This window comes from Drosophila nasuta, chromosome 2L, assembly GCF_023558535.2.
Source record: "Drosophila nasuta strain 15112-1781.00 chromosome 2L, ASM2355853v1, whole genome shotgun sequence".
Lineage (NCBI taxonomy): Eukaryota > Metazoa > Arthropoda > Insecta > Diptera > Drosophilidae > Drosophila > Drosophila nasuta.
Window position 1 is genome coordinate 14,593,414 of NC_083455.1, and position 26,031 is coordinate 14,619,444.

The window sequence follows — 26,031 nt, forward strand, 5'->3', positions numbered from 1 at the left end:
TGAATCAACAAATTTTCAAGGACTTTTTTCTATACAGAAAATAGTGAATATCTCGGCTGTATCCTGTTGGATCCTGGCGAGTCGTGTGCCAAACGGCTTCTATAAATGAGGTCTATCATCCTGCCAAAGGATATTCAAATCGTCCTTATAGTTTTTGAGTTATCAAGGATTTTGTAATTTCAAGCATTCCTGCAGCTGCTGAGAAAAGTAAGTTTCTTGATGCATACTTTTAGGATGACCTTGTATTTAATAGGAATTTACTGAGTCCGAAAATGTAAATTTTCTGTTGCATGCTTTTAGGAAGTCTTTATTTATGAATCGAAATTACTGTTGCCATTTGGAAATTTGTTGTTATTGAAAATACTTACCATTACTTACCTCTTCCAGCTATTAATAGATTTATGTGTTCAAAATAATAATTAAAATAATATATTTCAACATGTTTGTTCTATTTTTTAATGATTGTTGTACAATAAATAGTAAAGTAAACTAAGTCGTATTTGTATTCAGTAAGAATTAATTTAACATGTTAGCCGAAGGCCTTAGTCGCAATAAGGAATTATGTTCGTTATTTCGATAAAATATTAATAATAATTGAACATGTTATTAACATTTGTTTTTTAACAATATTTTAAATATATAAATTTATGGATGTCGTAATTCAATTAGTCCTTTGCAAGATCAAAGCACCGGCTGTTTTTCCGAGATGTCCTAGAAAAGAAATATCAAATTTAAATTCAAATATATACATTCTAAAATAAGTTGCTTATCAATCTGCATCAAGATATGTAACTAAATACCATATTGCAAGTAAATGATATATGCTCATATTAAAAAGTAATTTAATGTGACGGAAGGCGGCAATTTGAAATGTAACAGCTCCTACGTGCCTGTGCTAGAAATTTGAACTGTCAGCCTAAAATTATGCTGCAAAATTGTTGCAACATCAATCAAATTGCTGATACGCAGCAAGCACACACAAAAGGGCACAAAAGGGCCAAAACAATTGGCCTGCAAGCGCAAAGGGCCATAAAAGCCAAGACATAAGGCGCCAATAAATTGTTTTTTTTAGATATTTTGTTTTTCTATTTTGTGCCTTACATTATGTGAGCGCAGAAAAAAAAACTGGCAAATAAAATAAATTGAAAAACATTTAGCTGTAGCTGCCATCAATAAGCGCTGACAAAGACGACGCTGCCAACAGCTGAGACCAGGAAAATACGAAAAGAAAAGCAATAAGAGATGAAACGAAAAGTTCATGACATTACTGCGAACTAATGTTGATATTGGCTTGCTACAACATCGACGTCGTCGACAACTTGACTCGACCCCAAGCTCGACCCGGAGCGACCCGAAACGGAGGGGACCCCAAACTCAAACAAACATAAAAAATATAAGAAATCATTTTAGCCAACTGCATTTCTGGCAACATTCTCAATTCGTGTCATATGTGTGTTGTCCTGGCAGCTGCTGCGCTGCGCTTTTTTTCTAGCTTCGTCGTTTGTTCTTGTCGTTTTTTATGCCACTTTAAATTAGAGCACATTTCTATGATTGCCTTTTGGCCGGGCCATAAACTGCGACAGGCGCCACTTGGTTCAATAGTTTTGTTTGTTGTCTACTTGGCAAAATGCCAACACCAACAACACTCTTGCAACACTTGCCAGGCAACAGCTGCGACTTCTCAACAACGCCTACGCCTCGGCCTCAGTCTATGCCATTGTCCGTTTGATATGTTTGCAAGGATATTCGTATTGTTGTTGTAGTTGTGACTTTTGGTTGCTGTTGGCCTACTGCTTTGTCTCTTTGTTATTGATATCGCTTTAGACCGGGTTAAGCGGACAGCTTAAAGTCAAATGCCAGTGAGGCTGACTCATAACAAACACTAGACCAACAATATTCGCTTAATCTTCTTACGATTATCAACACATATTCACAACTTAAATTCCAACATCTCGGACTTTGACTATTCTGAGCTTGCAACAACTTTGACCCCTTGATCTAAATATGCCTGCTAAGAATTATTGATTAAAATGAATGACTGGCAGTTATTCCTGCAAGTTTCTCCCCTACTCTCTCTCTATACTTCTCTCTGTTTGTCTATTTCTATGCAAAACAGGCTCGAGTTGGGGCAGGTAAAGTCGAAATGTCAAAACTGTCCATCATTTAAATAGGACGATCGATGTGTTTTCTGTGTAAATTACGGTTGGCTTAAAAGTGAAATTTGGGGCATATTTACTTAGACCGCAATAAGTGATATATCAATTCTTGCACACAGTGATTTTGATTATTTTAAAATAAAATTTAAATAGAAATGTGTATGAATATATTTAATCTGGATATTGAAATGGATATTGAAACAAATTAAAGGCAGAATACGAAGAAAGCTTTAAAATAAAAAAAATAATAAAAAGATTTGCAAATACTAAAATAAAGTTTAAGGAAAAATCTAAAAAATCTAATCTAATATTTCATAATTACCATTAATTTAAATCAAAATTTGTATACAAATAAAAAGTAAAATTTTAATAAATCGAAATAAATTAAAATAACAAATAAACCTAAAAATGTATTATTCTTATATAAAAGTCTATTTTGTAAAAGAAAATATGAAAAGAAGAACAGTAATTCCTTACATTCCTTATGTGAAAATCTCACAATGTTTTCATTTATAAAATGTAATAAGTTAAATAAAAAGAAGGAAACACAAAAACAAAACAACAAAATTGTAAACTGCAATACAAACATTTTTATCTATCTCACATAATCTGGTATCTATTGTTGTGTCAATTTAAGAGCTCAAATCACAATTGATCGATGAATACCAAATAAAGTTCTGCACAGTTGGAATAGAGCGTGATCCTTGACGCGCATTTAATCAGCGTTTGCAACGCTTTTATGGCACATCAATCGCGCATTTAGCCAGACAACTCATTCGCAGTGCAGTGAGCAGAAAACACGCAAAATGCATTCGTATATGCAACAGTTAACGGAAGAGCAGAGCTCAACACCTCACCTCACCTCACCACCCCCTTCCCACCAAGCGTGTAACCCATTTGCCTTGTTGGTTCGATAAACTCGTCATGGAGCTGACAACACGATAGCAACAGCAACAGCAACAGCAATAGAAATAGGTGCATACAGCGGGGAGCAACAATAAAGAGCAACACTTTTTTTGTAGTGCATTGGCAAATGCCCAACGGTAAGGAAGCAATCTCTAACTTAATACGGAAAACTTGTAAAGTGTGCAACGAGAGAAATGGAAAAATTGAAAGGCAACCAGCAGCAGAAGAAGGTCGAGACAGGCAATGGCAATGGTAATGGCAACAGTCAGCGCAATGGCAATCGAGTTGCCCCGAGTCCCAGTCCAAGTCCAACGGGCAGACCCAATCCGAATCCCTTCAAGCGGCCGATGAATGCGTTGCAAAAGCAATGGTATCGAGTGCTTCTCGCTCGACGTGTGGGCTTTGGGCAGCGGCCGCCGCAGGACGAGAAGGAGCTAACCTAGTAAGTGTAATGATGAGTCGAGTCGAGTCGAGTCTCATCTAGTTTCTTCTCGTCTCATCTCGTCTCGCAACAGATCGAATCAAATTGTGTGAAAATTGCAATTTCCTGTTGATTTAATACATTTTACAATCCTGTCTCTCCCTCTCGTTGCCTTCCTCATAGTGCTGACATATGCCATCGACGCTATGTGGCCGCATTCCGACGCTACAACGAACGTTTCCGCTGGGAAATGGCAATGCATGAACAGATGCAACGCTGCGCCATCGACGCCATGCGTGTGCACAGGTGAGAAAGAGCGAGTCAATTAGCCAAATGCTATTTTGCATAGAGTTTTCATTTTCGTTTTCGTTTTTAACAATCATTTTTTCGCATAGAACTTTTGCCATTACCACGCTCTGGCTGCCGTTGCACTCGAAGAGGGAAATCAACTCGACGCTGGAGACCCTCGAGAAGGTGCTGACGGTGAAGGAAAGGCGACGCCTCGAGGAGATACTCAAACGAGGTGAATCTCTGCGAACGCGACGATGACTCGCTCACTCACTCGCTTACTGTCGCGCTTTGTGAGTCTCTTCTCCACTTTCAGTTGAGCAGCAGCAACACTTTCAAGCACAGCACTTAGGAAACTCTTTACGGACTTCTCCTCTTTCTCTCTCTCTCTCTCTTGCTGAACTTGAATTTCACTTTGTCAGACGGATATCGCGTTGTGCTGTGTCGTAAATATTTAATACAAATAAAAGTGCGACTTTCACTTCATTTAAAGCACAAGCAAAACACACACACACTCTGCTGCCCCTCTCCAACACTGTCTGCCAGTGTTGGCTATAGCTGCAATTTCATCTATGCAGCCACTTAAGACAAGCGAACTTGCAAATGTAAACTTAATTGAGTTCTAAGCAGAAGGGGAAAATAAATAGAAGTTAGCTTAAGCGGAGAGACGCTGAAGAGAATGAGAGATGGGACAACTAATGCTTCCATATACTACTCCGATTTAAGTTGCATACTTTGCTTTAGTTTTCAGCAAATATATGTTAACTTAAAACGACAATTTTTTCAACATTGCTTTAACTTAGCTAAGTATAAGTTATATTTGCAGATGTTTTAAGAATAAACGATAATAATAAAAAAAACAAATAATTTCAAAATAAAATTATAGGAATTAACGATACAAAATATATTTAATTTCGAAATAAATCAATTTAACATCTGCTCTCAATATCCATCTATCATTAAGATAACAAATGTATTACACTAAAGAATTTTCTTACTACAAAGAAAACTTTTAGCTACAAATGTTTTAGAATTTTTCATTGCAATCTTCGAAAAGCAGATAAAAGTTTTTCTTATGATTATGATTAATAATGGAAATTATTCGATGGAAACTTTTGTGAAAGGAAATTATCCAATCATGCTATACACATGTTATCTAAACGGCGTTGTCCAACACTATGATTAGCATTATCCAAGCCAACGAGTTCATATTAATCTAGCCTTGTAAATCTTGTGACTTGCGAGCTTGTGGCACATTTGCATATCTATTATGTTGATAGATTTGCATGGCGCAGAGTCACGGCACAAAGAACGAGCAAGAGCAAGGAGCAGAAGGCGCATAAAAAATGGTTGACCTCCCGATGATAAATACCAAACCGAAAGGAACAAACTTAATGGCAAAATGTGAAAAATGTGCACAAATTTAGAGGCTGTCATAGCTCGCATATCTGCACATTATTAACTCACACCCTCACAGGCAGAGGCAAAGCCAAACCCAGTCGTAGGATGAGTTCAGCCTAGGATACAACCAGGTCAGTACATCATAACATACGACCCGAAAAGGAGGTCGCTGCACAGAGGGAGAATTGAGAAAGTAGTTTCCATTTCCGCAGCGCAACGAAACGAAACAGAGCCGAGAGCAGAGAGCAGAAAAGGGAAAAGAAAAGCGTAAAAACATGGGATTATATTAATTTGAATTAATCACATATTTTCCGGCAGACTTTTCCTCTGGAATGTTTTGTAGAGCTGCACCGCATTTGGGCGCTTCTGAGCGAAGGAAGTGAAGTGAGTTTTGCTCTGATTTACAATATTGCGCATTCGCAGAATATGCCGCCCCCGATTCGACCCTAATTGTCTGCATAGTTGCGACGCTTTGAAACTCGAGGCATTTGCCTCATTAATGAGCTCTTAATATAAAGTTCATTTAGATTGGAATTCAACTCTCTGCGGCAACTTGGCAACTGTTTTGCGATTATCCCCAAAATTCACGTTTGCTTTAAGCAGTCAGTTACGTACTTAAAGTGCAATGCGGGGAAAAAGTGCAAAGCATCAATTTAGACATGGACCACATGCTAAACCCTCAACTCTTCAATCCTTCTTCAGCTGTTTGCTGGTCAGCGGCAATTTATTGACTGTATTGAGTTCGGAATGGGATATTCTACGTGCCGCACATAAACCGCACTTATCTGGCTGACTGACTAACTGACTGAATGCCTGCTAGCCTGCAACTCCTCTACGTTCTCGTCTGGGTTTCTGCTCACTTCCTGCCATTGAAAGGCGATAGCAGCCAAGTTGAAGAAAAATTGCATGCGGTCTCGAGAGCGAGCAGCAAAATTAATGGCTCTGTCCATGTGCGGTGAGCAGCAAAGTAAGTATGCCCTGTCCATGCTCCTCTTCACAAACTCTTTCACTATTGAGCTTCAGCTGCCCCACGTTCTGACTCCTCCTCCTCCTCCTTCTCCTCTTGCTTGTCTCTGCACTTGCCTGAAGCACTTCAGCTCCAACTCTTAAGCAAATACTCGTAAACGTGCCCGTGGCATGCATATCAAAATGATGTATGCGTGTTAGATATCTTATAAATTTTATTCGCTGCTGCCACGTTTGCTTTCTCTCTCTCTCTCTTCGTCTGTCTCGCAACAGATTGCATCGAGTTCAGAGTTATTAAACGCTTGACTGATTGTCTGGCATTGCCATTTGATTCTGATTAGGAATGAGCTGTCGCAAATCCTTGTGTTCATCCTCTCATGCCTTGCAAATATTCTCCGCAAATGAGATGCGTTTAATCAACTGCCAGAGGATGTTGAGTTCTCATTAATCATCAGATGTTCTCAATTATCAACTCTGATTATAATTGTGAATAATACAAATTCGAGCTAACAAGAGTCACTCATCTTTTAAAACAAAGAGCTATCAACTTATTTGAAATCAAAATTTCTCTATAAAAATTCTGCTTCTAAGAATACGATAGAGAATAAAATATAAAATTAGAGAAATAATATTAATATTCCCCTTAAAATAATTGTCAATTAAAAGTGTATTTAAAAAAAAATTGCTCTATTCTGCTTCTAAGTTTCTCATTACAAGATTGTTAGTAAATAAAATATGAAAATAGAGAAATAATAAATAATAATAGCACATTTCTATTCCCACTCAAGTCCCCTTTAAAATACTTGTCACTTAAAAAATATATTTTACAATATTCGAGAAATGACAGTGCTAAATTTCAAGTGTACAAAATGATGTGTAATAGTTTTCTCCAGAACACGCTCGACGCCATGGAACAACTAGAGATGGCATTCGAGCAATCGTTGCGAGCTATCGATAACATCAGTCATCGATATCAGTTGGTCTCCAATCTAAAGAGCAAAGCTGACATTCGGCAACAATCGTACGAAGCGGAAATCATGGCTGCCATCACAGAACCAACATTCACCAAGATTTCGGAACAAAAGAAATGCAAGAAACGCAAGAAGCTGAAGAGAAGCATCAAAAAGAAATACAGAACTGAAGAATCGCAGACAGATCCAATCGATATTGAAGAGGAAGAATTTGCAAATAACTGCATCTGTAAATATGAAAATAAAGCAGACTTCGATAGTGATTCCTGCGATCTGGATGAGGACATGGAAGACTTTTCAAGCTCCTGGCACAACACAAATTGGGATTATTCCGATGAGAAAGAGAAGCTTTGTCCTGGCATAAGTCATTATTGTTCTTTCTGTCAATGCGAAACTGTTTGTTTCAACTTGGATTCTTGAACGTAGAAAGATTTTTGTGTTATCGTAAATCATTAAATTAAACAAGTCGATATAATAGTGAAAGCAATTTCCTTACTTTTTCCACCTTTTTAATGGTTAACTCTAAAGAACTGCTTGTGCGATCATAAATCTGAATCTGTGTAGTTTCAGTCACGCTTAATAACTGGCAACAGCATCGATTACCAATAACAAATACAACAATGTGTTGACCATTCCCTTAGCCTCAGCCTCTTTCTCTATTCAACCCTGCATGTGGAACAATGGGCAAGAGGAAAACCATTTCGTTATTTACGAGACGCATTTTGTATGGCAACTTAAACGCTAATGGCATAAACATCCGAAACGTGAGAGAAATGTTTAAAATGCCCGCCACACAAACAAGCAGACGTACAAACAAAGTTGGAGTTGGAATCGCAATCGCAATCCGAATCGCAGCTGAAGTTGTAGCTGTAGCTGTAGCTATAGCTGTAGATGGAGTTGAGGTGCAGGAAACAGGATCAGAATCAACCGCCTTCGTGTGGCTGTAATGTAGCCAAAAGCGCGTCTGCCACAAAACACAGCGGAGGACAGCAAATCAAATCTCAAATCATGCATGGAAGGAAGTACCGAAGTGCAAATACTTACTGTTAACAATATAAAAGAAAAAAAAGTAAAATATAAAAAAAATTGCAATGAAAATAAAAAATTAATAAAATAAAATAAATAAGTAAAAAAAAAAAAACTAAAAAATAAATTAAAAAATGTAAAGTATTCCAGAATTTCAATATATATTAGTTTGAAGATTTTGTTCGTAAAGTTCACAATCGAAACAAGTAGGAAGTAGGCCTATCTAATTTATATAGCATAGGTTGAAAAATTCATATTATAATTTTGAACAATATAAAAATTACAATTCATTAAATTCCGAAAAGAAAACAACTTTGGAAATTATTTAACTTCATATCGAAAAGTTTAGAGAAATCATCTAATGAGACTTAGAGTAATCCCAAGAATGTATTTAATAAAGTAGAAAAAATTGTGAAAATAAAAAAACTCATTCAAAGCTAATAGAAATACACAATTTTTACAGCATACAAATTTATGTAGCATTATAAACACATCTTTCAATTTAAAATTGAGAAAATAAAACAAATCATTTAAATCTGATTTCTGTAGTCTTATAAGCACAACATTGAATGAAATGCAACTATATCCGAATCTGTGTTTCAGAAAGCCTAACCAAATCATAATGCCCAATGTTAGAGTATGACAAGAAGCGCAGGCATTGTCAAGGGGGTGGCACAAAAAAGGGAGGGGAGAGAGAAGGTAGAAAGGCGCCAGAGGAAGCGGCGCTGCAACTGACTTCAGCACTGACTGACGGCAAATTGTTTGAAAATTCAATTCACACATTTGCCAGTTGTCGATGATTTTGTGCCGTGATTTTGGCAACGCTTTCCGCCGGTTCATCGTGTGGCATGCACCGCTGAGAGACTCTGCCCCTTCTTCGCCTCGCCTTGAATCATTTGAGGTCTGTCGTTTTTCAAATAAGTGGAAAACAGCGAACAACGAGTTGTTACAATGTTGCCATCGAGAAGCCATCGCGTCTCAGGTCAGACACAGGCTCGAGCCGCAGACATGACATGCCACTTGCTACCGCTTGTGGTAGCATGAGACAGGCAGAGACAGACGGCGGCACGTGCAACGCGGCAGCTGGGCTGTCGATGACTCGGCATCGACTTTCGGGACTTCGACTTCGACTTTGAAATCGACATCGGTATCGGTTGCCGCTTTTGTGGCATGTGTTTTTGGAAATCTGAGGCAGCTTTGCGAGTTTTATTTGCCACATCTACTATTTTGTATGCAAAGAGCTGCTTCAAATTTAATTTATTTACACTGACGTGTTGTTGCTGTAGCTGTTGCTGTCGCTGTCCTGCTTATTGTCTGCAAATGAAATGCGTCTACAGGCGAGTCCCCTTGGCCTTGGCATTCTTTTTAAACGAATTACCATTCGCTGGCTTTGATGTTCTCTCGCCTCGGAATCTTCTGCATTTGCAGCTGCCCGTTTTCCAAAAGGTTTTTCTCCAGCTAGCTCTTTTTTTTTTTGGATTTTCTTCATTTTCGTTTTTTTTTTTTGGGTTGTTTCTGCTTTGACGCAAACTTTGCAGACCATAAAGTTTTGACTTCATGCAGTTTTAATGACTTAACGAGCGCTGCGTTTGGCCAAGTTCCTTTTGACAAGGAAACAACCAACTGCCAAGCTGCCAACTGGCAACTGCCGGCAACAACAACAACCACAACAGCAACAACATTTGAAACGGCAATTGAAACGGCAGCTAATTAGGCAAACGCGTTCCGATTACCACACAATTTGCACTTTTCCTTTCAGACCAACAAAAGTGACTAAACTGTACTGAAGTGAGTTGCTTAACTGGCTCAAACACACAGTCTCGATTCTTGTGAAAATTCAACATGCAATTAATTCAAAATATATCCAACTCACCTGCCAATCGAACAAGAAAAGTTAATGCCTTTTTCCTTAAATACGTTCCTTACATTCCTTTCATGTTGACAGGTCCTTTGTAGTTGCAACTTTTCTTGCTTGAATTTGTTTGTTAATTACGCTGAAATAAGCAGAAGTTTGGCTTAGTAATAAGCGTTAATAAGTTAACATACAAATAGGTATGTATACTTAACTTTTAAATGTTGAGCATGCTGTCATGAAATTATTCAATCGGTAAAAAATTTTCTGTTTACATATTTGGATATTTTACTATAATACAATGACTGATATGCAATAAAAAAAATTACTTGAAATGTTTGAAAACAATGAAAAACAATTTCTAAAATAAATCGTAAACAATATCTGTTAGATATCTTCAAATTTTCGAAAACAAGACTATAAATTATTTTCATAACTTGTAAAAAAATTCGAATCCTTATGTAAAATGCTCATTTAAAATGCTGTTGCTTAATAATACCTTATCAATACAGAAAAAAGAAAATAAAAATACACGTATTCCTTATGAATTCGCTTGTTTTTTCACAAATGTTTGTTGTGTGTTTTTATTATACGTAGCTTTAATTTAGACAAATAAATTAAGAATTATACGATATAATAACTATGGTCAACATATGCACGAACTATGTATTATTGCAACTTCATGGCGGGACAGGGGGCGAGGGATTGGGTAAGGGGTGGAGAAGTGGATGGTGAATGAGCAAAATTAGACAATACAATACAATTCCTGTAAAATAAGCACAATATAATTTTGAACACAAAACGAAATGCGCCTGCTGCTGCTGCTTATCGAAGAATAACTTTCAAAATGATGTTGATGATGATGATGACACAATGGATGTTATGTTACAATACAATACACAGTATCCAGTTACTCAAATAGTTTTGCAAATGAGTTGTGAATAACGAATAGCGTAGTGATTTTAGTAGTATGACTAACTAAATATTCATTGAAGACTGAGTGTGTTTTGTTGTTTAGCTGAGTAATGGGTGAGTGAGTCGCTGTCGTTGTTGCATCTGCATCTGGGTCATCGTCATCTCCTCGTCATAACGTTCATAACATGTCTCGGAGCACTTCCTTTTGTGCGGCAGTTAGTTTCTCGGGAAATTGGATGTCGAAGGCCACCAGGAGATCGCCCTTGCGCGTGGTATCCTTGGGGAAGGGCAGACCGTAGCCCTGGATGCGTTTCACAGTGTTCGGCTTGATGATCTCCTGCATGGTGCTGATCCGCAGTTTGTCGCCGGACATTGTAGGAACTTGGAAGACAACGCCGCACAGTGCCTAAAAATAAACAAACATGTCAGATTGAAGCGAATCAATAAATACATAAATAAAATGCTTGGCTTATCAATCAAATGGCCAAAACAAATACCAAATACTCTCGCCTTCTCTCACTCCCCCCTAGAAAAACAACTCAATATCCTGTAAATTGTTGTTGCTCCCTAACGAAAAAAAAGGAAGAACGAAAAAAAGAAGTTGGACAAACAAACGCACATGGGGATTTAACTGAGAATCTATCAATCTTTTTGGGTAATCCTGTTTATGTTCATAGTTGCCACTTGCTACTTGCCACACCCCCCGATATATCCGCATATCCACATGTCGCAACATGTCGCCCAGCCTCCCCAGTTCGTTTATCGTCTTCTTATTGTTTGCTTTGTGTCTTGCATAAATCCTTTTTATGCTTTTTATGTGCCTAATTCGTGTTTAAACATCTTGTTGACATCTCTCTCTCTTTCTCTTTTTTTTCTTTTTCTCTTTTACTCTTTTTCTGTTCTCCCTTTATTTGTTCTGCCCAAAATCCACAGTTGTCCTATCTGTTCGGCCTTTTAGAGGCAACCGATTTCATTTGCCCGACTGGACATTCGATTTGTTTAATTGGCCTGCTAAAAGATAGCTATCAATCATGATTTGCCTTAGTCTGTCTGCATTCAACTCCAACTCGAGACATTAATGTCGCAAACTCAATTAGTTAACGCAAAACTTGCCCGTAATTGAAGCCAAAAAGTTTTTTGATTAGCCATGGTAAACGGCTAGTTTAACAATACTTTATTTATTAATTGTTTATCAGAGTCAAAGAAAACTTTGAGACACAGATGTCAGAACAGCCTTAAGAACAGTTTTAAGGAAAATAGAATGGTGCATAAAATATTTAATACCTTAAAAAGAAAGGACTGGACAGCTAATGAGAGCTTTCAAAGCATTCAACTACTTTCGAAAATGTAAAAAGTTCATTAAATGATAGTTTACATAAAATTAATAGAATATAATTGACAACCATGAATTATTTGATGGTATGAAAAAGCTTTTCAGTTCCTTCAACTACTTATCAATTTATAAAAGCTCAGAAAGAAAAAGTAAAATTAATGTAAATCAACTCTAATTATTCTTTAAAAACAATCCCAATAGAATTGAATTAAAAATAGTTGAGTAATTGAAGTCACAAACGATCTTTTAATAGCTTTCAACTACTTTCAGATCGACTAAAATTCAACAAAAGAAAACAAAAGACAAATTAAACAATCTAAACAAATAAAAACAAGTTTAACTTAACATAAATTCTTCACTGTTTGGTGACAAATGTTTACCAACATTAATATGATTCGTCATGGCTTTCATGTACTATTAAATTAACTACACCTGATTAAATAAAAGTACAAACAGTTCCAATAGAATTAACTTAATTGATTAATGGATACCACAAATGAGCTTTTCAAAGCTATCAACTACTTTTAAATTGACAAAGCTCATCAGAAGAATGTGAAACTAAAAAAAATTATCCAAAACAAATAAAAACAAATCTAACTTTGCATAAATTCTTCAATGTTTAGTAATAAATATTTATCAATATTAATATAACGTTTCGTCATGAAAAGTACATGAACTTTTCAAATTGATAAAAGCCCGTTAAATGAAAGAACAAATAATAATTAGGGTTTCAAAGCATTCAACTAATTTTACATTTATTTAAGCTCATTAAAAGAAAGTAAAAACAAATTTGACAATCATAAACAAACGAAAAATGAGTTTAAGTTTGCATAAATTCTTCAAAGTTTAGTAATAAATGATAACTATAATGAATATAACGATTCGTCATGCTGACTGGTACACGTATTTACTGCGGGCACTGTGTGTCTTTATCTATTCGCGGCTGTGATTTGATACGACGATAGCCTACTTCCGATCACTGGTCGGTCGCCCACAGCATAACATAAAGCATGTGAATTGTAGTGCGAATCGCCGCCCCACCCAATAAAGAACATAAATAAATTGCGACAAAAGCAAAGTGCACACCTTATGAATATTTAAATATATGTGCCATGTGTGTTCGCCGAGTGGTGAATTTAAAGCGATGACAACATAAACTGATGACGACGGCGACAACAACAACAACAACAGCAAGAAATTACAACAAACACAAAGAGTAAAACAAAAACTGTCGATGATGACGACGTTGCCGCCAGCATTGATATTTTTTAATGGAAATGTTGGAAATGTTGTCGTAAAGCAACGCAAAAAAATATATATACATATATATATGTATGAAAGCGAAGAAGAGGGTAAAGTAAATCAAAATAAACAACTACAAAAATGTGTAACAGAAAAACGCTTAAATACTTTGCTACCTTTTACGGAAGCTGAGGCGCATAAAAACCAACAAAACGAGAACTCAGGGAATACAAATGCGAATTGCGATTCGGTCACATAAGAGACAACAACTAAAGCAACAACAACAACAGCTATAACTGGATCAGCTGGAGGGCAGCTCTGAAGGGATAGTCACAAATCTTTAGCCAAAAAAGGCAGCTTGAAAGCTTGTAAAGCCTAAAGAAACAATAAGGAAATCTTTTATTTATTTTAGCTGTTAATAACATGAATTTGAATGCATATTTCTATAATATAATATATACTACTATAATATACTATAGCATAATATTTCTATAATATTTATACAACATATTTCTATATGTGTATATTTTTAATAATTTGAAATCTAAATTTAGTTGCGCGCAAATTGTTTCAAGTCACATTTAAACGCATGAGTTACGCTCAAAGAAAAAATTCTAAATATTGGCTCATTAATGTTTCATTCGTTCAACATGTTTGAAATGAAAATGAAAATGCTGCTGAGCCGTAAACAAAATTTTAAATAGAAAAATGTGTAAAAATAAATAGATTTAAATGAAAAGTGTTCGACATTAAAATACTCTAAATAAAAAAGCGATTTCCTAACATATAACGAAATGATTGATTTGTAAATTTAAGCAAACTTAACCATCATATCGTAGCTTTAATAGTAGCTTGTTTCATTAATGTTGTGAAACTGCAAACAGCAAAAACTTTTCACTTTTCCACACACACACACAGAATTTGCAGTTGCGACGCTAGAAAATGACGCTTGGAAAAAGATAAAATAAAATGCATAGACAAAAAGTGTTTGACAAAAAAAACAACCAAATCAACGACATTCAATCGCATGTCATAAAGCATTTTCTGTGTAGTGTTTTTCATTTTGTTTTTTTTTTTAGCGAAGTTTTTGACAATGTGAAGGACGACTGACGACTGTCATCAAAATGCAAACGAAACCGAATCGAATGCTTTTGTATTGAACAACCAATTCGCTGCAGTCGAAATAGACTCGAACTCATTCTGCTTTCCAGTCTCTCGCTAAAAACGCCAACCCAAAAAAACAAAATGAATGACAATAGCGCAATGACAGACGTACAACAGCAACAAGAACAACTGAGCACAATTTGTGGCGTCTGGCGTCCATCAGTAGTTACACAATCATGCCATAGACTTGCCCTGCCATATAGATATAGACATCGACAACCAATACAAATACAACAACATCAACCCAATATAACCAACGTTCAATTGTTTGTCATTCATCAATTTAGGGAGCTGCATTCACAAATTCTGACGCAGACACTCGAAAGCGTCAACATTGAGCTGTTGGCATTTGCATTCCATCTAAAATTCACAACTATATACATATCTACATATCTAGCTATAGCTCTATATCCATTATTTCAATCATTATTATTGTAGTAGGTCAGTGCCATCAGTGCATCAATATTTTAATGATCCCATTTCATTTGCGACAACAACAGCCAAATACTTGAAAATTATTTCAGAGTTCTATACGATATACGAGTTGAGTGTCGCTCTTTTTTTTATCGTAATCGCTGGCGATGATGTAATTTATGGCAAATATTAAATTTAATGCACAGCCGCCAAAAGCCAAACAGCGACAGCAACAGCAACAAATTCAAAAATGTTTGCGACCAATTATGTGAAGTACTTATATGGCGCTTTAATTGCTTTATGGGCAGTTTGCTAAACGAACAAACAACATTCAAATTGAGGCGAATGCTAAAATCGCTTTAAAATCGTGCTTAATTTATTTTCTTGTACAAAACAGAAGAAGAAAACGTATCTCTAATGAGTGTAGGAGAATTTTTGAATTAGAAAACGATAAGCGTTTTAGATGTTAAAGAGAATCCAAATAAATTAGCAATTCTACAAAAAGAAATATATTCTAAATGTTAAGCTAAATAAATTAACAGTTCTATAAAAACATATATTTCTATTTCTATATCAAAAATTAAACATAGTTCTGTTCTATAAATCTATTCTTTTTAGAATGCCCACTATGTACTCAAAATTCCACGTCAAAATCAAAAAGAAACATTTCCTTTTTTAACGTATAAGCAAAGAATTAAATATAGAATAATTTGTGGAATTATAAAATGAGTTGGATGCTGTTAAGAAGCTAAATTAACAGTACCATAAAAAAAATATGTTCTATATACATATATATCATAAAGATAATTCATAATTCTGTTCTCTAAATCTAACCTTTTTAGAATTCCCACTGTTTAGAATTCCACGCCAAAATCAAAAAGAAAATCAATCATTTCACATGACAAAAATTTCCTTTTTTAACGGAAAAACAAACAAATGTAATATTCTCATAAGTATTATACTCGTAAATAATAGAATACTATATATTCAAGATATAGATATATTGCCAAATTCCGCAAGGCATCATAATTATCACGAGTCAGTGAAAAAACCGTGTCAAATATTTCTAAATAGAAGCAACAACATGACACTTTTAGCTAAATCAGAGAGTCAACCAAAATGGCATTCATAATTTATAGAATAGACAGACGTTTGTACGATGGAAAATGCGAAAATGCGAAAACGGTGGCCAAACTGGGCGGCACGACTGAGACCCCAAAAATATTTACTAAATTTGTCGCACTAACAAGCAATAAAATGTTAAAAAATGTCAAAATGTAGCTAGCAACTATTTAATCTAGTTAATGCAATTAACAATTTTAACATGACTACACTCCACTCGACATGTTATGCGCCATGTTTCTCTATTATTTAATTCTTTGCTTGCTTTGCTCGTTGTAGTTGTGGTCATTAAAAAATGAATTTTTTTGGTACGTTCGCCATATGCGAGTCAATCGTCAATCGCCTCGGAAATTTTAACGCAGTTTGCTGTGAAATACTTTAACACCTCAGCGTCATGAACTGCCTACCAAGTTACCTGAGCTAACTCTGTGTATAAGTATGTGTGTGTAGGCCCGATTGCCCGACCAACTGCTGTGAATGCTTCACTGACGGTTAATTGAAACTTGACCATGTTGACCAAATTTGCCAGCCATATCTCAGCTCTGACAACGTTCGTCGTTGTCTTGTCTCGCCAGCTGGCTGCGTATATGGTAAATTTGCCATAACCATAACGCTGATTTCATTATAATTTGATTTAGGCGCTGACCAGACTTTAATTGGGCGCCATACTGTGAGAACCCAGCCCAATCCAAGTCGTTTATCCTCAATGTTGATCACAGCACAACATTCTGACAGCGCAACTAAATGACACTTTAAGGGACGATTACAATCATGGAGTGCAATAAAATTGCATATTAATAGCATTTAGTGTTGCTTTACAACATTATTAAGGCACAGCAGGAACTGCAGTTACAATAAAGTCAAAACAGACTCATAAAAGGTACAGTAAAGTATCAATGAAGAGATACAAAAATAGGTGGAAGAGATAAGAGAAAGTCAAATATGAAATGAAGTTATAAACTAATTGCAGTAAGTGTAAGAAGGAAAAACTAAAGATGTTTTCTCACCCAACATATATTTTACATATTTCTACAATTTTACCATCTACCAATAGAGTAGAAGGGTATTATAACTTCGTATCTGACATTTTTGGTACACAAAATAATAACTATGGACTTTATGATTCCCGAAATGAAATACTTTTGTATGGTATATTTGACATTCTATGGTATATTTTCAATGTAGTTCTGTATCAATACATCTAAAAAAACAAGGCTCTTCTATATTATTAGTATTCTTGCGGTATATTAATTTGGTATATTTCATATATAATACCGCACTATTTTGCAAGCACATTCGTCTATAGCTTTCTTACTTGTTTTACATAAGATTTAAGATTTCATCTTTCCTTTTATCTTTCCTAAAGCTTGATACCTTCCACTTTCTTTAAATACCATCCAAAATAATTTTCCTTTATTCTATTGTCTTCCCTCTTTATAATTATTTTACGCTACTCCCCCAAAACTCACCTGCTTGAGCGTTAATCTCGCCGTATAGCGCAAATCGCTGCCCTCTCGCTTGAACATGGCATGTGGCTTGTCCCGAATGATGAACACAATATCCGCTGGTATTTTGCCAGGCGCCTGATCGCCCTCCTTTTGGAACGTGACTTTGGTGCCCGATTTCCAGCCGGGTTTGATCGATATCTGTAGTACTTTATCCTCCTTTTTGGATGTACCATCGGGATGGACGACACGACGTGAGATTTTCATTTTCTTAACACAGCCATGATAGATCTCCTCCAGCGTCACATAGAGATCATGCTCGACGGGTGGATCCTGTTTCTGTTCCTTCTTGAACGGCGTGTGCACATTGAAGGAGTGTGATCTGAAAGAGGGCCTACGATAGTTTAGCAAAATGTTATTTCAAATACGTACTGTATAAAAAAAAACTACCTGAAGGCGCTGCCTAAGCCATGCCGAGAGCCGAGACCACCAAATGGCGATGAGAAGAAATCTGGTTCGGTATCCAAATCAAAGACATTCTTATCAAACAGATTGTCGCCCATGTCAAAGAACGAGGCAAACGGATTGCTGTTGCCAAAGAACTGTGTGAATGTGGCCCGAGGATCTCCATGGAACTGATATGTAAATGTATTGTTGCTGCCGCCGCCATTCCTAGTGCCTATCAACAAATGAAATACATTAATAAAGCTTGCTAATAATTGTTAATAGAGGCATCTACTTACCGCCACTCTTTAGTCCATCCTCGCCGTATTTGTCGTACACCTCGCGTTTGCTCTTATCCGAGAGCACTTCGTACGCTTCGGCGACCTCTTTGAATTTCTCCTCAGCATTTGCGGCTTTATTCTTGTCCGGATGGTAACGTAGCGCCAGTTTTCTGTAGGCCTTCTTAATCTCATCGTCGGTGGCAGTTTTGGCTATGCCTAAAGTCTTATAATAATCTTTGCCCATATTGTGTGTATGTGTATGTGTGTATGAAGTGTGCTTTTAGTTTTCCTTAGGTTTTAAGTTGGTGCTCAAAGTGACTGCGTCTCGAATGCTGCTCTCAAGATCTGCAATAAGCGAAGGAATTAATTCAAGCAAAAGAATTATATTACATTAGAAATACTTACAATAGCATATGTGTTGTATATTTCATTTGGCTCAAGTCCATATATTATGCATCAATGGTACTGGCTCCAGGCGTGACTTAGTTTCTATGATACTGCTGCTCCAATAATGAATTTCCTGCTTTTTATCTATAATGGCACATACATTTTGTAGTTTGTGTGTTTTGTTTGCTGTTTTTTTTTCTGTTTTCTGTCGAAATAAACGATTGAAAATAAGTATTAGTCTTTGAGATGATGATGATAGTCAACATGTCGCCTTGGCCATGCTCAATGCCGAACAAACGAACGCGACCCACGCGATTTGTTAAATTTAGCACTCGAGAGAAACGCAAAACGAACCGAAAAGAAACGAAACCAAACGAGATCACATTGGAAATTTTGACTTGTACGTTGAGTACAAGTACGGGATATATAGCTAAACAGTATACATACATATATTTATGAACACAACATTTAAATTAAATATTTGCGTATGCAAATACAAATAGAATTAAATATTATTTATTTTTTCGTTCAGCATTTCACAAATAAACAGTTCCACACTCATTCACACAGCTGGCAAAACACAAGCGCCGGGAAACTCTTTCAACAATTTACAGATAAGTTCAACTATATTCAACAATCTATAAGCACATACATATATCAATGTATGGCATCTATTTATGAAATTTGTACGCTAGCCAATTCACATTGACCTTAACAAATAGCCGAGAAAGTCCAATTGAGTTCAAGCAAAAAACGCGCGCAAGAATTTCAAATTTGAATTGACGATGACATTTATGAATGTCTCTATTAAGCACTGACAACATCAGATCATAGCATCGAAATTTTATAGAATTAACAGCTGATGGGCATCTCGAATCTAAACTGACAATGTAATCTGAACTGTTCCTGATTTGATTTATATATTATTCGAGCAGTTGCGGTTTTTAGCAACAAAAACTGAGAGTAAGACATTTCATTTGTTGAAAAGTTAATCAAGCTTGGAATTGAGAATAATGTAATTGTTAACCACAATAATCAGGCCGCATTTCTCATCTCAAATTCAGGAAAGCAACTACACTTAATTAATTAAATCAAAACTAGGCAAGCAAGCATAGAACTATTTTAATTAAAGACAATCAAAATGCCACATGAAATTCGATTTTCGACACAGATAAACAATAATTTCAAAGCGTAGGAAACTTGATCTCAATTAGCTAAATTTGTATAGTTAAATGACTAATTAACAAGAGTCGAAATTAGCTTCACTAAACAGCTTAACTAGGCAAATGTTAAAAGAGTTGATCTCTCAATTGCCCTTAGACAAGTTCAAGTTGAAATTAATGCAATTCCCATGTCAAATTCATTAACATTCAACATGTCAACGCCATTCTCAATGCAATTTCTTGCCTTGAGTTTAACTGATTTCATCTTGGAATATAATATTTTGTTGTTTTTGTTGCAACAAATAAAAACTTGTTGCTTGTGACAACAACAAATATCTGCTGCCAATTCGCCTGCCTTGAATTCAAATCCAAATCCAAAATGAATTCGAAAAATTGATTCGAATGTGTCTCATGGGGGGACTCGCTGTCAATTTGCCGATTGATGCGAATCAACGCCATTCCAGACATTGCAGCGATATGCATATATAATGACTGATCTATCGATCGATCGCTCAATCGATCGTGCCAAATGTGTGCCACATTTATGGGCGCCGCCTTTTGTAGGCGTTTAAGTTTTTAGTTCTCACTTTGCTTTGCTTCGCTTTGGTTCGCTTCGGTTCGAATCGGTTTGGTTCGCACAGCAAGGCCATTGCTCATAAATATATAATTTTTCCACACATTTCGGTTCTGGCGAATTTGCTTCTATTTATTTGTTTTCCTCCTTTTCATTTTGGTGACGAGACGAGCATATAAAAACTCTGCTCAGCGTTGCGTGCGGCCAAAAATAATTCTTGAAAATTATTACGCAAGGTGAATAGATGTCTTTTTTTTTCTTCCACAGTTTCTGCTATGCATACCCTGTATGGATTTTGGCTGTAAAGTGACGTTTCAATTGCGATATTGCTCTACATTTATTTATGGCTCTTTTTCTGCAAATACTATTTTTAACTTAATGGCTTCAGTTCTTTGAATAAATCTTTATATTCTAAACATTTAACGCAGTAAAAGCTGCTTCAAATTTAAAGGCTTTGGCAAAGAAAATAAATCATATTTCAAATAAAATAGTTTTAAATACTTAATTTTAATAAACAAAAGCGCAGCTTAATATCCATAGAGGGTAAATCCAAGCTGTGTAGACGACACAATAAATGTTTGCGATAAAAAAGTTTTGATTTTGCTTTCGACAATTTAATTGAAATTTTCGCGCACGTTTCGTTCGGTGTTTTTGTTATTGAATTATTAACAAGATTCGCGTTTGTTCGTGCCAAAATAATGAGTGTAAGCTGCAAATAAATTCATGCTGCTGTTGTTGCGAGAGAACTCGTATATTCAATATATTCAATATACAATATACAATAATATAAGAATGAATATTCCCCACCCTCATCAGTTGACATTTACAACATGTTTCGCTGTGTAGGCGGGCGACGCTGGCGCATAAATTATTAACACACACACACACAGAGAACGTTACTTATTGATTACAATATAACATTTGTTTAACAATTTATGGCAATTCCATATGCATATACATATGTACATATATTGTACATTTATAGCAGCGATATATTTTCCATTATTTTATACATATTATTATCGAATTGCATTTTATGTTTTTAGTGTCGATTTTTGCCATTTTAGCATATATGAAATTTCAATTTCAATTTCTAGCTGTGTCAGTGTGTGTATATCTGATGCTAAAATTAATAAATTGTCGTAGGTTATGAGGCCATCGTTAAATTATGGCGCCCCATGCGCTCTAATTGAATTGAACTTGATTTATCATGTCGCGCTTTACTTTTATCCAACAGTTTTTATGATCGCGCACAACGCCTCTTTGCTCATAAATTTGCAACAAAATGCGCAACTGGAGCTGAACTCATATGCCAGGGATTTTGTTTGCCAAAAATGAAAGGTAAACTTCACTAAGCACTCGACTAGCAAATACTCTAATAAGAAACCTCTACATCAAGTATACGTAATGGTTTGCAACATTGCAAACAGTGCAATATTCTTCAAGCTACCTTCTTTTAAGTACAGGGTATGCGAATATATAAAAATGCGTGTGAAATTGTTTTTTGATTTATGGTTAAACTGAAAAATCATGATTTATTACCGACATATTCAGTGTTGATATAAAAATCCTTTTAACATTGCTGCAAAACCTCAAAAAATATCAAAGAATGTGCATAAAATATTATATAAATGTGAAAGATAAAACTTACTAAACAAATATAAAATTCTATTTTTAGAGCAGAAATTATAGAGAGCTCTTTGATAATGCAACTGCAAATGTTTGCAGACTGTCAGTCTTTGATAGCTAATAATCTCTGAGATTATGTATTAGGCATTTTCAAATGTTCAAATGTCACGATTGATGGTCATTGGAATGACGAATGATATCAAGATATACTTCAGACACTTCGCTTGGCATCTCAATCGCAGCATAGCTCACAATATAATGTATGATTTAAGCATCTTGAAGCAACTTCACTTTCCAGTTTTCAAGGTTGGTATACCTTTTTTTATTTTCTTGTTATTTTTTGGGTTGTCAGTTTGTTGTCAGTTATGTTGACCAACTGGCGATTCGACTCGAGTTGTGATGAGGGCATAATGCGACTTCATTCACTCTCGCTCTCGCTCTCCGATTCAAAGTCAACAAGAGTCTCATTCATTGACAACCACATTTTATTTGTTATTTCTGTTGTTGGTTATTTATTTTGTACTTTTTGCTCATTTTTTGCTGTTTATTTAAAATTAGGCAAAAAGTCAAGCAGCATGAAGTTTATTCACCCACACTTTAGCGCAAAATGCTTTTTCAACAAAGTAGCCAAAATAAACAACAGCTAACATTTAGGCAAAGAGACTGGAATCGCCAAAAATACAAATACAGCAAAAAAATTACACAGCAACAACGATCGATTCCAGAATGTTGATTTGTAGGTGTTTCTAAGCCGCAAATCCGCTATGAAAATAGACAAAATGATTCAGCGCAAATGCTTTTTAGTGGCGTTTACCTGTCTGTCCTTCTCTCTTCTCTATCTCTCGCTCTCTTTGTCTTTTTGTCTCCACTGTGGAGACTGGAGACTCCCACATGCCGCTACGCAAACGCAATTTAGTCAAATATTTTTGGAGAAAACATATGCTAGTCGAATTTTGAGGATGAATCACATCCCGGAGTGGCATTGCTCCCATTTATTCACTTCACCAAAAATAAATGTTCACAACTTGTTGTGCACTTGCCATTCACAATTTCTATTAAGTTTTTGCACAAATTTAATGCATTGCATAGCATTGAAATGCCTTGCTAAAATTGAATTTCCGTTGATAGTTTCACATTGTATTTGAAGTCATAAACGTTGTGTGTGTTTTCAACCAATTTGCATAGAATAACTATTAAAACAAAATACAGCAAACATATGGGAAACACACACATATGAACAAATGAATATAAATATATTCAAAGTTAGTCTTCGCACAAAATTTGCATACGATGATGAGAACTTGTTTCAGCATGTTTTTTTACTGCCAATGGAATAATATTGTTGCGAGCATTGTTTTTGTTTTAAATGTGTTATTGCTCAATAAAATGAGATAGCAATTGCAGCCAAATTATATAATTTCAATTAGCAACTATATGCCTCATAATTTATCAACAATTTAGTGCACACACATTTTCCTATCTATTAAATAAACATAAACACAATTGCATTGCACTGAACTGCAGCCCTGGCAATGTCAACATTCACTGCTTACTTGCACTGCTTGCAACACTTGTAATTTATATTCATGCATTTGTTTACACATGTCATAAAGGGTACCTGTTGGTCGATCACTGTACTTACTTCTTATTTGTTCACTTTTTAGGAAGTTCCAGCGCTCATTTATCAGTACTTCCTCGACTAAAGCGATTGGGGGGTGGGGGTATGAGGGATGAGTCGCCAACAAAAACGTGTTATATTTTTAACACTTGTAAAACGCAAACGTGACAACACGAAAATCGCGCAAACAAATTTGTAATTAATCAATTACAATAAGAGCAGGAAAAGAATACAACACAACAAAAGCTGTAAAGTGTATTTCCTTATATTACCCCTCCTCCTCTTTCCAGCACCATAATTGCCAGCCACAACAACAACAAGTGTAGCTGTCTCTTTCATTTATGACGAGCTGTGTTTTGCGGCTCATTTGAATCAAGTGTGGCGAATTTTAAGACCCCCAAACAACAACAACGACGACATCAACACAGAGCCCATGCCCGCCCACTCAGCAGCTGTTTAAAGAGTTGAGAGCAACGTCGCTCTCTCGCAATTTCGTTTTATTCCAAAGAGACAGAGAGAGCAATAACCGCGAGGCTTTTTTTTGTGTGTCATAATTTAAAAATACAAATAAGAGCTGCAGAAACGATAGACTGCTAACGGTAAAGATTGACAGTTTGCATATGTATTGCATGTAGTGTGCGTGATGTGTGTATATGTGAGTGATTACGATTATGATTAGCACTCACTGTGGCGGCGGCATGTCGAGTCTCTCTCTTTCTCCATTTGCCATTTGTTTTTATTGTCTCCCACCCCAACACTCACACAGCCACACGCACTTGAAAATTCACTTATTCGACTTCGACTTTGTTTTTTGGAGGCCAACAATCTTTATTTCATTTTGATTTCTTAAGCACTGTTTACGCTTGCATTGCTTTTGTAATAAGAAGTGTGTTCGAAGGAAATGACGAATGCGAAGCAACACAAAGTAAAAAAGAGTTAAATGTAAAGTGAAATACGTAATTTCGAATCTTATTGGGAAACATTCCAATTGAAGCCGATCACCTGCAAACTCCACAGGGTGCTTTAGCACACACACAACATACAACACCCTGTACTACAGCTTTCACACACAAAAATCTCCCACAAATCTGTTCACACACACATAAACAAGAAGTATGTAAGCATGTGTGTGTTTACCAAGTGTATATTCCAAAGAATCGCCAAGAATATTCGAAAATAATCAAGCAGAGCAAAACGGCAAAAACTTGGTGAGAAAAAAATAACACACACAAAAATAACTGAAAATGCTAAAAATAAAACTTATTTAAAGAAATGAAACCATGAAAAATCAAAAACACAGGCACAAAACCAACCGAAAAACCAAAAGCCAAAACGATGGCTAGCGAAAATATAAATATAAATAAAAGAAAGAAAAATCAAACGTGAAAATATTCCCCTATGAATAGGAAAATTCTTGGATTTTCTTTTACCTAATTTGCAGATGATTTCTGGGTTATGGAATTATTTTCTACATCATTTTAAAAAAGGGAATTGAGGGGGCTGTTTACATACTCATTGTGATCCTCTAATTCAATTCAATGGACGCTTGTGTGTATTAAGTGTGTGTGGTCAATAGTCCAAAGAGAATTGCTGCAGTGCCAAGGAACAGCAAATCGCAAGATTTCAAGCCATAAAAAGCACTTTTCAATGCACAGTTGTCGCTGCCTGTGAATATGCGAGTGTGTGTATATGTTTACTCATGCATATGTATGTATGCATTCACGTATTTTTGTTATTTTGCTTTGACCACATTTGGCAACAGGCAGAACGTAGCGCACGTTAAGCTCCACACACACACTCACACACGCGCACGCACACCAACAACTCCAGCAGCAGCAGTAGCAGCAACAACAATTCACTCACTCACTCACTATCGCTTACTCACTCACGCACGCACTTGCAAATTGTTGTTGTGATTTATGATGAGCATTTCTTTATTTTATTTGTGTAAGCTATAAATTGAATAACAATAATATTAGCAATATCTTACAATTGGTTGTCGGTTTCAAATTATCAATCTGTTTTTATTTATAATTTGCGCGATTATATCAAAAAGAAAACTTGACAGTCACTCAAAATATTATACCGTAAAATGCGTAGACAAAAAACCGCTAGAGCGCAACAGGCAAACACAACGACAAACGTTCAACGTTCGAGCGATCACCGACAAGCAACGACGACGACGACGCTTTGAGACTCACTGAATGGCCATTCAGTCGACAATCGCCCGTCTAGCCGCCAATGCTGTCAAATGCTCGCTGTCTGCTGATCTCTGTGTCTCTGTCTGACGTGTGTAAAAGCGCCAAAGAGAGA

The 26,031-nt window shown here is 36.0% G+C and overlaps 3 protein-coding genes across 6 annotated transcripts; 2 read left to right on the forward strand and 1 right to left on the reverse strand.

Moving 5' to 3' along the window:
- Window positions 1-442: 442 nt before the first annotated feature.
- On the reverse strand, window positions 443-25,907 carry LOC132783583 (dnaJ protein homolog 1). Of its 4 annotated transcripts, XM_060788837.1 has the most exons (8): window positions 25,709-25,907; window positions 18,753-18,939; window positions 18,366-18,692; window positions 18,073-18,301; window positions 17,647-18,016; window positions 10,203-11,308; window positions 10,009-10,129; window positions 443-711 (listed from the first exon to the last, which is right to left on the reverse strand). In XM_060788837.1, the coding sequence occupies exons 3-6, from the start codon at window positions 18,589-18,591 to the stop codon at window positions 11,081-11,083; spliced, it is 1,053 nt and encodes a 350-aa protein (XP_060644820.1). In that variant the 5' UTR covers window positions 18,592-18,692; window positions 18,753-18,939; window positions 25,709-25,907; the 3' UTR covers window positions 443-711; window positions 10,009-10,129; window positions 10,203-11,080. The 4 variants fall into 4 exon arrangements, with proteins under 4 accessions (XP_060644820.1, XP_060644821.1, XP_060644822.1 ...); XM_060788838.1 differs by having other exon boundaries at window positions 10,009-11,308; window positions 18,753-18,878; XM_060788839.1 differs by having other exon boundaries at window positions 10,009-11,308; window positions 17,647-18,004.
- Window positions 2,796-4,516, forward strand: LOC132783584 (uncharacterized). Its single transcript, XM_060788840.1, has 3 exons — window positions 2,796-3,504; window positions 3,667-3,789; window positions 3,879-4,516. Exons 1-3 carry the CDS (start codon window positions 3,257-3,259, stop codon window positions 4,030-4,032), a joined length of 525 nt encoding a protein of 174 aa, XP_060644823.1. The 5' UTR covers window positions 2,796-3,256; the 3' UTR covers window positions 4,033-4,516.
- Window positions 6,924-7,596, forward strand: LOC132783585 (uncharacterized). The gene has a single exon (XM_060788841.1). The coding sequence runs from the start codon at window positions 7,008-7,010 to the stop codon at window positions 7,527-7,529; it is 522 nt and encodes a 173-aa protein (XP_060644824.1). The 5' UTR covers window positions 6,924-7,007; the 3' UTR covers window positions 7,530-7,596.
- Window positions 25,908-26,031: the final 124 nt, after the last annotated feature.

Coding starts and splice junctions, on each gene's coding strand:
- LOC132783584 (XM_060788840.1), top strand. CDS start 3,257: ATGGAAAAATTGAAAGGCAACCAGCAGCAGAAGAAGGTCGAGACAGGC. Junction 3,505..3,666: donor GACGAGAAGGAGCTAACCTA/GTAAGTGTAATG, acceptor CCTTCCTCATAG/TGCTGACATATGCCATCGAC. Junction 3,790..3,878: donor GACGCCATGCGTGTGCACAG/GTGAGAAAGAGC, acceptor TTTTTCGCATAG/AACTTTTGCCATTACCACGC.
- LOC132783585 (XM_060788841.1), top strand. CDS start 7,008: ATGATGTGTAATAGTTTTCTCCAGAACACGCTCGACGCCATGGAACAA.
- LOC132783583 (XM_060788838.1), bottom strand. CDS start 18,591: ATGGGCAAAGATTATTATAAGACTTTAGGCATAGCCAAAACTGCCACC. Junction 18,302..18,365: donor GGATGGACTAAAGAGTGGCG/GTAAGTAGATGC, acceptor ATTTGTTGATAG/GCACTAGGAATGGCGGCGGC. Junction 18,017..18,072: donor GGCTTAGGCAGCGCCTTCAG/GTAGTTTTTTTT, acceptor AAACTATCGTAG/GCCCTCTTTCAGATCACACT.